This window comes from Lytechinus variegatus, chromosome 15 (assembly GCF_018143015.1).
Source record: "Lytechinus variegatus isolate NC3 chromosome 15, Lvar_3.0, whole genome shotgun sequence".
NCBI classification, from domain to species: domain Eukaryota; kingdom Metazoa; phylum Echinodermata; class Echinoidea; order Temnopleuroida; family Toxopneustidae; genus Lytechinus; species Lytechinus variegatus.
In genome coordinates, this window is record NC_054754.1 from 32,595,204 (window position 1) to 32,611,710 (window position 16,507).

The window sequence follows — 16,507 nt, forward strand, 5'->3', positions numbered from 1 at the left end:
GGGTGTCCCTGTAATATTTCGAGTAGCGAAAGCAAAATTAGGAGAAGAAAAAAAGTGAGAAAAAGTAAGAATGAAGTATGAAAATGAGAGGTGGGTCCAGTATGAGTTACCCTAATTCCAATGTGAACAATATTATGACGTCACTTTCAAATCGTCTTGGCGGACCCCTATCAATTCATAAAGAGGCAATGCACTAGGAGGCGAGAACACAGTTATCCTACAAGGTTCCAAGACATTTGCTCCGTCGATAATTGCTCCGTTGGAAAATCGGCACTGTTCAGCGAAACCTAAAACCTACAACCCCAAAAACTAAACCCTAATCCTAATCTTTACATTATTCTGAACCAAACACTCTATAACTCTGATATATTAAGACCGGAGGGATTGTCGTAGGAGCAAATGTCGTGTCATCCTCCCCAACTACCCGCCTCAAATGCTCTCTCTCTTATAAAAGTCGTCTGATTTTTTAACTACCATTTTTATAGCTGGTAATTTGTTATTTTACTCTTTGTTTTGCGCCCCTTTCCTTTCATAGTGCCCCTTTGCATTCTGATAAATGGTCTTTTTGATTTTTGAAAATTAAGACTGCGATTTCTCCTCTTCATTCTTATTATAACAACAAGTGCCAAAATATATAATGCCTAGTATTTAAAAGTGCCCTTTTCGGGTTTAAAAAGTTCTCATATACGAAAAAAAAAACAACCGTTCTAAACTTAAAGGTCTTTCTTTTGTCTAATCTGTGCTCAATTCTCGCTCCTACTACGTAATTCACTATGCATATTAATAACCACTGTTAATTCAGTTTAACATTTTTTCACATATCTACCACTTTCTCATATTAAGATCCTCTTGATTTAAAACTGATTCTATATCATATTTGTAATCTATAAGTGAAAGTGCTCATTTTTTCTTTGGGGTGCATATAAGGGATCATTTCCTAACGATACAATAATTCCCATACAGATAGGCATACTTTGTACATTCATACTTTCAAGGACCCCTATTTAAAGTTATTGGTAAACCATTTCCTTTCTTATACTTCTGTAGGCCTGTCATTTCCCTTTGATATTTTTTCTTTGTCCAATTTTGTTTAATCAGAGATTCTTTTATGCTATAAGGCTTCCTTTTGGATTAAGTGACCCTTTTTATATTTCCTTCTTTTCTCTAAAATATTAAATTGTCTCTAACAAACGGTTTTCAGACCCGGTTTCAACTAAATAAACAATTTATTATGTAACGAAGTCTAAAACATAAAAGAAATGCCTGGGAAAAACAATTTGTGCATAATCTATGATTTATTTATATACTGATTCATTTCATTTATTTGTTCTTGTCATGACAAAATATGTTCCATTCAATAATCTAATTTTAAAAGGCAAATTAATTCATAAAATCAGTGAGTGGCAGAACTTTGGGTATCAAGCATCAAGCATTAAATTCAATCAAGCATTGAGTAATAACGAGTTCAAAGAGGTTGCGCTGTCACAGTTCAGCATCAGTGTAGTAACCGCATTTAAGAATATTTGAATTATTATCATTACTTTTTTTGGGGGGGTACCACGATCTTAATATATAAATGGAAGGATATTCTCATGTATTCATAACAGTAAAATATGAGGTGAAGGATTAAAGTTTGGCGGAAATCAAACAAAGTAAAATACATTAATGTAAATTTAAAAATTGTTTAAATTCCCATTTTGAGCTGCTGAACATGAATATCACAAGATGCCGTTGTGGTTAAAGCTTGCGATTACTGAAAGAGATGACATAAAATTTCTAAAAAAATTACAGTTTATATAAGAATGTACATTATAACAGCGCCACCTCTTTTTTTGTTAGACTTGGCGAGAAAATAAAATTGATCGATGCTATCCCTATTGACTCAAAGTTCAGCCACTCACTGATTTTGAATTAACTTCCCTTTTGAAATCAGATTATTGAATGGAACATATTTTGTCAAGAAAAAAAATGACAAGAAAAATGTAAATACTTAAGCTTTGTGTTACGGGGAAAACACGATTCCTTAACGTACAAATAATATGACGCTGTCACATTTTCCCTAGCATGCCTATACGGTGGCCGTACTGCCCGTAAAAAAAATCCTATTTAACATTTTTTACCAGTTACAAATAGGTGGTTTGAATAAAAGTGAATAAAATAGCCGTTTTCGACTCGCCGTAGGGGAAATGTGATTGCAGCATTAAATATCAAAACACAAAAAAATATTTGTTCCTCCCCATGCACCTCTTTCCTCTATCTAGTCCCTCTTCCTCCTCTCTCCCACGCTGTCTGTCTCTTCTCTATCTTCTTCCTCTCATTTTTTTCCTTTCCTCAATTTTTCTCCGTACTTCCTTTCTGTCTCTCTCACCAATCACTCTTTTTCTTTATTCTTTCATCTTACGATCTTTCTCTTTTTCTATCCTTCCATTTCCTCTCTCGTTTGCTCGCTCTCATACCCGTTATTTTCTTCTTGTCTGGGAGTTGTCCACGCTTTTCTCGAAAATAGATTTTTGAAATAAGATAAGGCATTGGTGGGGGAGGGGATGACACTATTAAAAGAGTTTTAAAGTGAGAAGGCAATATCAGAAGTGAAAAGGAAACCCTTTGAAAAATAATGATAAAAATTAAAGTTGTCACTTATACCCTCCATCGCCAAATTAGATAACCCACTCTCCTCTTTCTCAAATCCTCTTTTTTATTTCTTCTGAAAGAAAAATGAAATACAAACACGTTCTGGTTTATTGTTTATAATCTAGCTGATATATTTTATGTACACTCATACAATAAATAAACCCGGTTCACAAATTCCTCATGAAATCTGAAATATAATCACGGTAAGAAATGTTATATTAGTATGGCATATTGCTACTTGCCATGGTGGTTTAATTTATGTAATATGATTTCTTCCACATAAATATTTTGAAATTTATCTCAATATCATGAATATGCAATGCAGGTCTAACACGTCTGATCTCATGATTTAATATAATGAAAACCTACATTTTTTTACCAACTTTCGAAGGACATGATAAACGACTCCTACAGAACTCTTAATGTTAACTAAACTGATGTCTGTATATGATTTTATACAAAAACATAAGTGTAAGTGGAGGTTTGGTGAAAAAACAATGATATTGAAGTTGGAAACCATGTCGAAATAGTATCTTTACTATCAATCATCATTATCGATTCCTTCGGCGAGGTCGTAAAATCATTGGTCCGTGGTTCATGCCTATACGCATAAACTGCTTTCTTGGTAGATAGGGAACATCCAAACTCAAATAAAACGAAAATACTGTTCTACTATCTCATAGAGTAACTGCACTTGGGACACAAATTAATGGTATAATGCGTAGTAACTAAACACATCTATATTGGTCGTGTTGGTTATCCGGGAAGATTAAACAAATCTTGACAGCTTAGTCGACATGAATTTAGAGTTGCACAATCATGACAATTTCATTATCATACCAGGTTGACACAGTTTGTTCAGTCTTACACAAACACTAATATCTATCTCTGTGATAAAACCTGCCATTTTTATAAATTTGAGTATTTGAAGAAAACAAATAGGAAGGAATCCAATGCTAATCGTAATATGCATTTAACATCCTTTTTCGCCAATAAACGAAACTCAAAGTTGACATATATTTACTGTATTACCAGCACATGAAAATACCTCATTATCGATACAACACACCTCTGAAATGTAATACATATCTCCATTCATCTCATAATAGTCATAAAGTATTGTCCATTTACTTTGCTTTCAAAAAGATTCATTTCTTGTCTTAACATAATTCGTATAACGCGGGAGTTGCAGAAAACTGAGTTCTTCCATATTTCTCTAAAGTTGATGATCGCGTTTCACATTAATTCGTCCACAAGTCTTCATTTTTCAAGCAATAGGCATTATCAAAACGTCTTATTACACTGTACTGCAAAACCTGATGTATTACACGAGAAACTCCCACATCAATGCTTCCTCAAATCATTTTGTTGCCAGCCCTAGAGTGTCTTCATTTTGTTCGAGCCAGCAGGACTCCAACAATACACAACCACATGGTATCTGTAGACAAAAATCTTTTCCAATAATGATATTCAAAGCAAGTTCTACACCTGCGTCATTTGCTTCAGTTCATATCAGAAGAACCTTATATTCTCATCACCTTCATTGGGTACAGGCAAGCGATATGCGGGCAAAGATATCTTCCTAGCTTTACTTCGATCTTCAGTTTTCATCAGGAAACCTTTTCGAGGTCTACTCGCGCTCAGGTCATTGACGACATCATCGACGAAGCGAACTCGATGCTGATGTCCGTTAGTTGGACTGCCAGCCTTAATGGTGTTGTTGTTAAGATGTCTTATCCCACTGACTTGCTGCGACGTCGGACCCGTATGTACCGTGCATCGTCTACCGTTCGGACGTCGACTCGACATCATCGGTGAGGGTGACGAGACGCGTTCGGTCTCGCTGCTGTTGTCGTGACTGCTACTGCTCTCGTCGTGGTGCGAGTCGTCACTCGACTTCGCTCCGTTGCTTCTATCATCCTCGGACATCGACATTCCCCTCGTATCGTGTAAGCTACTAATAAGTTTCTCATTTGCTTTGTTCAGTGCGTTAATCTGTTTTTCTTGCTTCATAACCTGTCGTTCAAGTTCGCGTATACGGCGATCCTTGTCACCAAGCTTTGAAACAATTTCTTGCCTCTCTCGCTTGAGACATCCCTCAAAGTACATCAAATCAGAGATGAGATCGGTAAACTGGGAGTCTTTTTCGTGTGCTTGCGACATGATTTTATCTTCACTTTCTTCGAGTTTGAGTTTCCAGCCAGCTAAGAGTTGTCTTGTTCTTGTCTTCTGTAGGTCCATCTGATGGCCCATCTCACCAAGGGTAGTCTGGGCTGCAGCCAGCTTCTCTCGGAGTAGCTTTACTTCGCTTTCCAACTGCGCAGACAAAAAGAACAAAATGTATATCGTAAATGGACTAAATCTTTAACAAAAATACAATTTGATCGATTGTTAGGAATAATAAATAAAACTAATTACTATTCATGTCATTGATATGGGTCGTGTGGTCCAGTGGTTAGAACATTGGACTCATAATCGCAAGGTTGGGAGTTCGAATCCCCACTCGGCCATTGTCTCCACTTTGATTTTAATAAAAGGTCCAAGAGTAATATATATCGTCTATAAGGTCAGCCATTATGACTGATTAACCTAAACGTAAAATGTTTTCAAGGTCACTGGTTATATACCACCTCGGCATGTACCAGCAAAACGCTGTCCTGCCGAATTCCTACGGGGTTACCATAAAACAGAAACAGGACAGAAACAGTTTTGTAACTGAAGACGAGAGAGAGAGGGAGGTAGGGGATGAGATGAAAATGAGGGGTAGGTAGAGGGGGGGGGGTGAAAGAGTGGAGAGAATTTCAACAAAATACTATCTATATTTAGTTTGGTATTATCAGTTGTCAAGTTACATCGTATGGGAAGAAAGCTTAGGGAATAAGAAGCCTCCCAACATATTCATTCTTTTCTTTTCTCCAATTTAAACTATTCTTAATCTCCAGCGAGAAGAAAATGCAGCATATTGTAAAACACGTCATGGAGACCTTGTTGTACTTTGAAAACCAAGTAAAGGAAGCTCCAGAAGAACTTGAGGCAGAGAAAGAAATTTCCTTGTATCTTCAATATTGTGTGGCAAGACAGTTCGTAGAACTTCAGCTGTTTTGCAAACACACTTTCTAATTCAGCGAGCAAACTTGAAAAAGGGGAAGCTCTGGGGCAGCTTAACAAAACAAGAAAAAAAAAATAACCAAGATTCTTTACAAGAAGAAAGCATTATGCCTCTAGATGAACAAATAAGTATTATATAGATTGCATACCTGACAGGATTTTAAACACTGAAGTTAATGAGGTCGGGCTATTACAACGTCCCCTATTTAAAAATCAGCAAATATTTCGTTTACATGCGTTATTAGGACCCCATGTGCAGTCTCGTCTACTTTGACGGGGTTTATGTGCGTTTTTTTATGACAGTTAACAGGGGCCGATTGCACGAAATGGTCTTTCCAAGGACCGTCTTTCGTGTCGCCCATCTTTTATGATACGCTATAGGCGGTGTGTTTCTGAAATTCATGATTAAGAATAAGATTCGTTAGTTTGCTGTTAAATCAAATTTTATACGATTTCATGATAAATCACATCATTTTATAAACAAATATTTTGTTTAATTTAACGGACGAATGAAACATGTTTGCAGATGATTTATTTAAAATGCGTTTCACATGGCGCATCATAAAAGATGGGCGACACGAAAGACGGTCCTTGCAAAGACCCTTTCGTGCAATCGGCACCATGACGCAAATAGAGAACTGCTATGGGAGCAATATTAAATTATTTTCTGTATTTCTGTCACGAACTGTTTTTTATCATTTGATGTTTGCTTTTGACATGTTTTAACATGTTTAAAGAAAGGGAGAATTTTGAAGATCCGCCTCCTCTTCCCTCCCTCCTTAATTCCATCCGCGCCTTCCTCTCTTCTATTCCTCATATTCTAAAACAAGTCGATGGTACCGAAAGCTTTGGATTTTCATTCGTGAAGAAAATGAAATAAATTTGTTTACAGAATATTCATAATCTACCATTTTGATTGATGGGCAGGATCTGAGTTGTCATGAAATATTTTTATCAAATCTTCTGATACAAATCGGCAGTGTTGCGCATGGTTTAACATGAATTCTCCAACTCTTTCCACACGTCTCGTAAATAATATATTCTACACAATCAGACAATGGAATCCGAAAAACAAAAGAATAATGGTGCTGTATTCAGTGTCATCCATGACAAAATCTGTATTTTCTTCGAGATTTATACTTTGACACTTCCCCCATAGACGACATTTTGCCATTTAACCGATGGCTACAAAAGCATGACGATAACCCCTCCAAGGTTTGAACGAAATCAAACTCGTCACTGCTCGTACCAGAGAAATGTCACTTGATTGATGATTAATCCCATATCTTAATTGATAAATGCGAGATTTCATAATCACATGCAAATTTGTTAAATGTTTGATCAACTCTTGGTTTAATCTAGTTAACTTTTTGTTATAGTTGGTTAGAAATGGACTGTATTAGGCCTATGTCTTAATACGAAAAATAAACCAGATACTTTGGCATCAGAACAGAATTCATTCTTACGTTCAATAAACGGAAGGATTTGACAGGAAATGGATAAAAGAAAAAAATGTCCCACATTTCCTAGCTTTTATACCAAAAAGCGCAAATGCGGAACAAATCCTACAGTATTTCTAAAAGGGTTAGCTATGATCGCAAACAGTGAAGTATTAACCTTTAGAACCAAAGCATTTAGACTATTATATCACATTGTGTGTACATCTAATAGAATTGAAAAGTTTGAGGCTTTGAATCGGAAACGGAATGTCAATTTCTTTGACTTGCTTCGGTGAAGTTTGTGAATTTTCGTGTCTTTTGTATAGCTGCACGTCGACGGGTTACTAAAAGGTGAAATACCAGGGTAACTTTTATAATTAGGATATTTCTCATAAATTTGAACCAAATAGCCCCCAAAACGAAAGGGGAATATGTACTGAAATTATTGTCTACATTTGAATTATGTTCACGTTAAAGCTTGCAGCGGTGCTCAAAAGTAAAGTGTTCATATTATGCCTATTTATTATTTTTTTTCTACATTCAACACTAAACAATTTTTATTTTTTTATATAATGTAATTAAACAGAATACAATTCCATAATATTTTTCATTTGTGTACCGAGATGAAGATACTCCCTTCCAAGTTATGGCAAGGTATAAAGATCTCTTTTTCTCTCTTCCTTTGCTGGTCTTGATGTAAAGGTTTTACTGTACTTATATACCGATATACAATAAGTTGCTTTTTAACAATTTTAATTATACATCAAACCTTACTTTGTTGAAAGAAACGGGGAAAATTTGTAACACTGAAAGAAAGATAGTTAGCATTCTTTGTGAGAAGAATGGTATCTCCGTGGAATCTACCCCTTAGAGAGTTTCAGAGTCTATTGTCATACATCATTTAGCAATATTTCTATTATACCAGCTCGTTAATTTGATGTGATTCCTGAAAGGATTACAATGGGATGTGACAAAAAGCGGGTAGGTAGATAATGGATGGAATGGATCAAATTGTGACCTAAAAATGTTGGATTCATCAATTCGTGCGAGAAGCGTGAGAAAAGAAAACATCTACCATGATGTAAAGGACTAAACCTACACTGTAAAAACTGTGGTGTTAAAACTGACACCAATTGGTGTTAATAGAGGACCACACCCTGAGGTGTTGAAATAACACCCTAGAGATTGAACATAAAACCAAAGAGTGTAAATGTACAAATCGGCGTAAAGACCTACAGAATATCAATATACAGTTATTGGAACCAAGTATAGGTAAGGTTAATGAATACTACGGAAAAGAGACTAGGCACTGGTATTTCATATCCATATTTAATCCTCTAAAATCAGCAGCATCGACGAGTCAAATGAAAATTGAAGCCGTTATTTTTACTTTTCGTCGTCACAAAGTTTAACGATTGCTGACATTCCGTGACGGATACCATACATTTTATTTCATGTATATTTGAATATAAATTCGTTTCTTCTTTCAACAAATGGCCAAGAAAAGAAAGAATTGTATTGAACTTATGAAATCGGTGAAGAACTTCATTCACCACTGGATTCACCGTTAAGAAATTGGCCTCCAAACTAACGTTCCCATCGCAGTTCACTATAGGAGAGGAGTAATTTTCTTTTTTTTGGGGGGGGGTGGTGGAACTAACGTTAATAAAGTGGTTCGTTAAGACTCATTACTTTCCTGTCTTTCACCCTACTTAATCTTATAGAATAAGTGGTTTATCATCACAAACAATTCTTCATCTTCAAATAAAGATCCTTTCCCCCATCGGTTTCGCCTAAATGGGTTATTAACAATACATTACACAGTAATCAATACGAGTGGGACAGGAGAGTTGACCAGGGTTTGACTAATATCCCTCCTTCTTGAGGTCGAAAAGATTCGTTCGAAATTAGAACTGGGTGATTTTTATATTGGCTGTTTGCTACTCATACAATGTAGTTAAACATAAAACGTAAGGTCACTTTGTTGATTTGTTCAACTGTAAACACTATTGAATGACGTCACAACAAACATCTAGATTCTAAACAAGGTAAACATGTTATGAATTTACCAATATCAGTTACTTGGGTTGTATTCTCGGGATTACCTTAGTACTAACAATCAACGCTCTGAAAAAATATCTAGTTTTCGTGAAAAATACAAAATCCTTCGTCATAATTTGTTTACTATTGGTTTTCTATGGTTTACAAAGACGGATAAAACCGACTTCCTCTCAAGTCCTAACAAAAGAACGGAAGCTAATGCCGGGTATTTTATATATAAAACAACAATTGAACACGAGATCTTGAATATTTCCCTTTGGTTTCCAATATGAAGAACAACCTGACAATATTCTCTACAATCATGCCAATGTTCTATGCATTAGGATGAGTAAATTGTTTGATTATTTAACTATCAGCAAACCTAACCATCCATGTACGTATAAATCTATGTTATCAGGTAAATGTATTTTAAGAATGGTTAAAAATATCAATAAAATTTGGAAATTAAAAACTATTCACAAAACCAGTAGTTACTGATGAAAATTCAGTTTATTTCAAGTTCTGAATTAAAATTTACGCGTTATCTATGATAAATGAAGACAATAAATCATTATTGTAGTTCAATAATCAATATGTTTGCTCTAGTTCATATTTATACAACAAGGATCCCACGTCCCACGTGGGACAAGTAATAATGAATCTCGATGGCTAAACACAAATAAAACAAACATAAACGTTTGGCAATTATACTTGACTTTTTGTATAGATCTTTTAGATCTTTTATTAAACTGATGCATTACATGGAAAAAAATACATCCAATATTTTGATCTTCTTTATTCGTTACCAAAAAAGCTTTTCACAAAGATGTTTGTTCGTTTGCCAATGGTTAACAACTCGAATAGCAATATTCAATTCTCGTTGGTAGTACAATCACGATACAATATTGATATAACCTGAATCTGCCACAAACGCATCACAGGTAAAAGTGATTGACGTGTGTTACGCCATTCAGTTTGGTTTTGATTTTTTGTTGTTGGTTGCTTTGATGAAGGGGGCGGGGCTCTTACAAATAATTAATATTAATAGCCAAATTGATCATTGCATCTCTACACCGTTTTTAAACCAATATTGTTATATTAGTATAATCAATGTGAATAATGTATGTATATTTTGTAATGCCAACAGAGTGAATTAATGAATCTGCACCTGATATTAGCAGTCAGAGTTAAATGTGGTAGTAATGGTTATATCAAGTAGAACATTTTATTATTTAGAATCGTAATTATCTTGCCTTGGTCACCTTTCTCGCCTGGGACACCCAAACTAAGCTATGTAATATTCATTTTCGAAGCCCATTCTCGGATTGAAATGTCAATAATTAATAGTAACAACCTCTCCACTGGCATGGCGAAATCAGTACCTTATGAATGCAATATCTTTTAGGTCAATTTCCGACTTTCTGGTTGGTGAAAACAGGCTGCCTCAAATTCAGTCAGGTTTTTTTTTAGCATTTCGAGAGAGGTTTTTCACAGGGTTATGCCACATTTTCTGTTATAACAGTTTACATACACCAAAAGGTCAAAATCTGCCCTATTCCTTAGAAATTAAGCAGGTAATTGTCTTGACCATTTCTATTAAAGATAGCACTTGTGCCCACTCCCATTATTGCATTCCATTGTAGGCGCACTTTTCTGAAGGGCATCACAAGGTTGTGACAGCTTGGAATTTTACATGGCATGTATAGTTTATGTAAATGTACTCATGCGATCAAATATACAAACACTGTGGATTGGTTTTACATGCTGAGTGTGTAAATATAACGAGAATAAATTATTTTGCACTTAACTGCCCCCGAAGGATATGTACTCTGTACCAACGTGTTATTCTTGATGTCGTTTTAACAAATTTAATTATTTTAAATATAGAAATAAAACGTCAATTTCACCATGAGCATGACTGTGCAAAATGCAAAATAGATTGTCTTTATTTTGGTAAGATGACAAGAAAACATCAAAACACACAAGATGAAAGAATGAGAAAAGGAAAAAGAAGACAAAGATAAAGAAAGAAAGAACGAAAGAAAAGAAGGAAGGAAAGAAAGAAATAAATGGAAAAAGAAAAAAAGACAGAAAGAAAGGAATAGTAGAAAGAAAGAAAGACGTAAAGAAAAAAGGAAGAATAAAAGAAGAAGAGGAAAAGAAGAAGCAGATAAAGAAGTAGACGAAGATTACAATCGATAGATCAAGGTAAGAATTTTGATAAGAATGGCATCTACATGGAATGCAGTTATCATTAATAGATAAACAAAGACAATAAGTATGTTTGTCTTGCTATAAACAAATTGCTGAATAGGAACTTAATATCAGGTTATCTCGTCGAATAAGAAAAATAGATACATTCTGTACCTTTATATCGAAACTCAATTGAATTTTCAGGATTTAGATGATCAATTTTTAAGCAATAGTTAGGTTGATGTTTCCATAAAAATCAAAGTTCAAACATGCCAGGAGAGAAGTTCGAATAAAAACTTACAAAAGTGACTTTTTTCATGCTACTCTTCACCTTGAATCCACCAGTTTGATGCTATCCAAAATTTTGTAGTATATACATGCAATCAAGACCCCATCTCACCGTATGTCGCAGCCATGCATATTGGTCACAAGTAAAAACAAATGATATTTTTACATAAGCAACTTCTGAATGTAACAACTCGTTCTAGAGGTGCTAGAGGTGCGTTCCACGAAAGAAAAACAAAACAAAAATCAATTTCACTCTTTTCACCCTTGTCATAGCGGTAGACCCCCCTTCAAGTTCAATTGTTTGTGCTCATTGGATATGATTATGGGTTGCGACATCTGAGGTCGTCAAAGACAATGGATACTAGCACATAAACAAAAGTAGATACGATGTAAACACTTTGTGGGGATGCGAGACATTTAAACTTCACTGGTTCTATGCGACGCACCATACACGTTCAATGTCAATGTAAAACCCTGTCCAAATGGAGTAACTTTCACTCATCCTGGACTCGGCATCCATCTTCTGTCCTTGAATGCTACAATTTCCATATAGCGTTATTTCACTGTTATGTGTTATAAAAACAAACAGGCAATTTAATAATGATGATGGTATGTATATTATGTCATGCATGTATATGAGCTCGAGGAATTAACGAAGCTTAAAAAAATGAAAAATTATCCAGTGTTTTTCCTGGAGCCTATGTTCCCGGCCTATGTTATTGTCCTGAAAATCGTCACATAATATTCTGGTGTAGGTATTTAACGTTTTCCCTTCTTTTATTGCTATGACTAACTGAAGTGATTTGAGATTTTGAGGCAAGTTCTCGCTTAGGCAATTAGCCTTGTTTTGCCTAGCCAGCAAATAATACAAGAATTCATCCAGTCATGCACACAAAATGTTAAGATATATTTATTGACCATGTGTCTACACGGTAATTTTTAGCTACATTCTGCAAAGTTATCAAAGTCTACAGTGAGTGATAATATGTTATTTAAAGACCTATTATGAATCCACGCCTTCGAGACCTGGATGATTTTACAGAGCGAGACAGGATGGAGATAGGCAATGTAACAAAGCAAAGATTGAATTGCAGTCGACATGCCGGTAATACTTACTTTTATTAAATTTTTACCCACGTACACAAGCCTTTCCTTTCCTTTGGTCAGCATTGCAACATTTCAAACTCAGAGGAGTTATTGATACAGGAAAAAAAGTAGTGCATCCTCAAAAACACAGATATCCCGCTCAAAATCTCCAGAAATGTAAGATAAAGGGAACACTGGGAGGTAGCGTTCGTGTAAAGTATAAGATGTCACAATGACACAAGTTTTCGGAGCTCGTTAGATTACTGCAAGTCTTTCAGAAGACGAACTGAGAAATGGCAACAAAGAAATCGTCACATTTAACGAGTGCTCAAGCAGAGAAAGAAACGAAATATCCCCCTTTTCGACTGGACAAACAAAAGAGTAAATGCATTTAGTTCGTGTGCATGCGAAGCTCCAATGATTCACTAAGCAAGCCGCATACCTTTTCAACTGTGACTTCTGTCAATAGTCAACCCCATACCCCCCCCCCCCGCTTTCTTCCTGCCTTGAAACATTTTCAATCTTATCTCTTGTTTTTCGTTGTTTCAAACCGGGACTTATTTATTTTAGGCATTAAAACAATGACATCAGTTGCCATACGAATCGCCTGAATTAGCCAACTTGCACCCCTTCCCCCTCATCTCTCAATAATTCCTACTTCCTTGTGTATTTGTAACTTCCTATCCATTCCTTTCCGTTTGAGTCCATATATTTACCCTTCTAATTTGATTTAACGATTTCACCAGGAATTTGTCGAGTCATTAACAAAACTAAGACCACCTATCCTCAGAAATCAAACAAATATTTCCGTTTCTTTTCTCTTAGATATGCTAAAATGTGGCGTTGCTGAGGAGAATTCATCTGATAAGAAGATCTTTAAATTGACCTGAAATGGGGGGGGGGGGTGAAAACTGACCGAGTCCAGAGTAAACAAAGGCTCGTGTGTTTCATGCTATAGTCACACCAAAGAAACCGACTGCAAACCGAGCGATAGAATGACAATCCATGGTAAGACACAGGAGGTGTCGTGGCCTAGTGGTCCAAGGCGCCGACTAGACATTGTCTGGGGTTCGATTCAAAGCCACGTATATGCCCGTGAGGACGGTGTTTAATCGACAGTGCTCTTTTATCCTGGATTCAAATACATGGAAATGTTATTTGCATTTTCTGAAACTAGGTGTGGACTTGTTTAAAAAATGGTAATAACGATGGTGAAGTAGGGCTAGTAGCTTTTGTCATTCTGGAGTCGGTTTCACCAATGTAACGATCGAATCAGAGAGGCGAAATCGGACCTATCAAAATAACTTCATGGTAAAATCTGTTTGAATCCCCATGGTGAAATCAAACAAATTATGCAACATGACTGAGTCTTTGTTTTTGTCCCTCCTGAAGTTTAGAAAAAACATGGGGAAAATCATTATGCGTCATCGCTATTTGAGGGATCAGATTGCAGATTTGCGGCCGGTTAATTACCAAACCTCGTCATAACACCTACACCAATTGATTCATCATGGTGTTAATCCAATAAAATTAAAGACAAGAAAAGTTGGGGGATAACCTCTTGCACTCTTTTATGATGATGACTCATATCAAGGAGTATATAACTGTTTTATTATGCTAATGAGAAGAATTTGAAAGTCTCAGCTGATGCTATATGAAGCTATTTGAAATTCAAGGATCGATGACGACGGAAAACAGGAAGTGTGGTTTAAGGCGAAGAAAAAAATTGTGATTTTTATCTTCTCCATTGTACACTACTTTCATCAATATTCAATATATGTATTTCATATGATTATATTAGGCCTATCGTAGTTGGATAAAAAAAATAGAGTACTTTGTAACTACATTTTCCTTTATTTCTGAGAGATAAAGAAACGTTTAGGAGAACCTAATCATAACTTGGTAATGATATGATAATAAAATGATTTCTTGGGTTTTAAAGAACACAACTCGACATCAATCTAAAATTTCAACTGATAAATTATCCATGGCTGTCGAATCGATATTAACCTGTGACTGATTGGTGAAAAATGATTTAAATGGCAATATTTTCCTTGGAATAGTATAATAAATCCAATACCACATTATAGTGCTATATTCTCCGATAATAACCGAAATTTATCACAGATTTCAATCCGTCTATCCATATTTAGCAGTGAATTTAGAATGGAATATAATGGAATTACTTTGTCTCGCGGACAATATAAAAATAGGCAAATTATGAAGATTGGAATTCGAAGAATGCCATTATGTATTTGCTTTCAACCCATTCATTGCATTGTTAAGTGCATTGTACACACTTCACAAAGGTGATAAAATATGAAGATTAAATCAAATCCATTCAACAGCCTACTCGTCAAACATTTGCATGTTGCTCGACATATTTGCTCTTTAATTTATAAACTATACACATCCATCGAAAGTCTGGGTCTGCAAAAAATTATCTTAATATAAAGCTATTTTGTTTTCCCAAAATATACATGTCTACTGATATGTTCCAGAATAAAACATAAGACATATTTCCAGCTTGCTTGTAATACTTATCGAAACTAAAAAAAAAAGTCGGCTACAATTTAAGAAAATGTGGACACACTTAATGAATACTAAATGAGTAATCTATTAATAATATTAATCATTAATTATTGCATACTGTAGTGTTGGGACGGGCAGAGGTACACTTTGTTGAAGGTCAAGTCCATCCCAGAAAATGTTGATTTGAATGAATACAAAAAAATCAAAATAGCATAATGCTGAAAATTTCATCAAAATTGAATGTAAAATAAGAAAGTTATGACATTTTAAAGTTTCGTTTATTTCTCATAAAACAGCGATATGCACAACTCAGTGAAATGCAAATGAGACAGTCCATGATGTCCCTGAATTACTTTTTCGTTTGTTTTTTATTGTTTGAATTATATAATATTTCATTTTTTACAGATTTGACAACAAACACCAACTTGACAAGAAAATTAGAATATTTCATATAATAAGATAAAAAGGAAATAGTGAGTGGATGACGTCATCAGTCTCCTCATTTGCATACCGACCATGATGTGCATATAACTATTTTATGAAATTAAGCGAAACTTTAAAATGTCATATCTTTCTTATTTTATATCCGATTTAATTTGTAGTGTTATGCTTGTTCAGTTTCTCGCTTTTTGCAAATCAACTTTTTGTTCGGGTGGACTTGTCCTTTATTTTACTTGGGAAAGGGGGGGGGGGGTAAAGTGTGAATATCAAATCGGCACGAGGGTATGGTAATTCCGAGGTCGTTACAAGAACGCCTCTCTTTTAGCATTACGAAATTACTATTTGCCATATCATTTCTAAAGAACCTCGAGGAAATGTTTCTGTTTATATATTTTGTATAGATTTATATCTACTTGAATAATTAAGTCTGAAAATAATACAATAAAAACAAACATACATTTGTTATTATCATTTGGAGCAGAAAGGATTGCTTTAATAGTCTGCTGGTATTTTATAAAAGAAAATATGCCCAACCTTGAGTGCGGAATTGAATGGAATTTATATCTCAAGTAAAGCTTCACTGACGATATTTAAAACAAAATCTATAAATGGGGGTATTTTCGCCTAAGTACTCCATGCTACTCTCAAGTAATCGTCAGAATTAAGTAAAGGGTCAAGCTTGTACAAAAAATTGCATTCTATATACATAATGGAGACTCTTGAATGCTCCCCTAATAAAAAAAAACAAT

General features: G+C 35.1%; 1 protein-coding gene across 4 annotated transcripts in view; it reads right to left on the bottom strand.

Annotated features, from left to right (window-relative positions):
* Positions 1-2,742: 2,742 nt before the first annotated feature.
* LOC121428455 overlaps positions 2,743-16,507 on the bottom strand; it is a 32,715-nt gene continuing 18,950 nt past the window's right edge. For 2 of the 4 annotated variants that reach the window (XM_041625067.1, XM_041625070.1), the window contains exon 2: positions 2,743-4,947. In XM_041625067.1, coding sequence (XP_041481001.1) covers positions 4,144-4,947 — 804 coding nt within the window. In that variant the 3' untranslated portion in view covers positions 2,743-4,143. Of the gene's footprint in view, positions 4,948-11,712; positions 11,831-12,815; positions 13,165-16,507 lie in introns of those variants that run through there. The other 2 variants (XM_041625068.1, XM_041625069.1) reach the window with 2 other exon arrangements.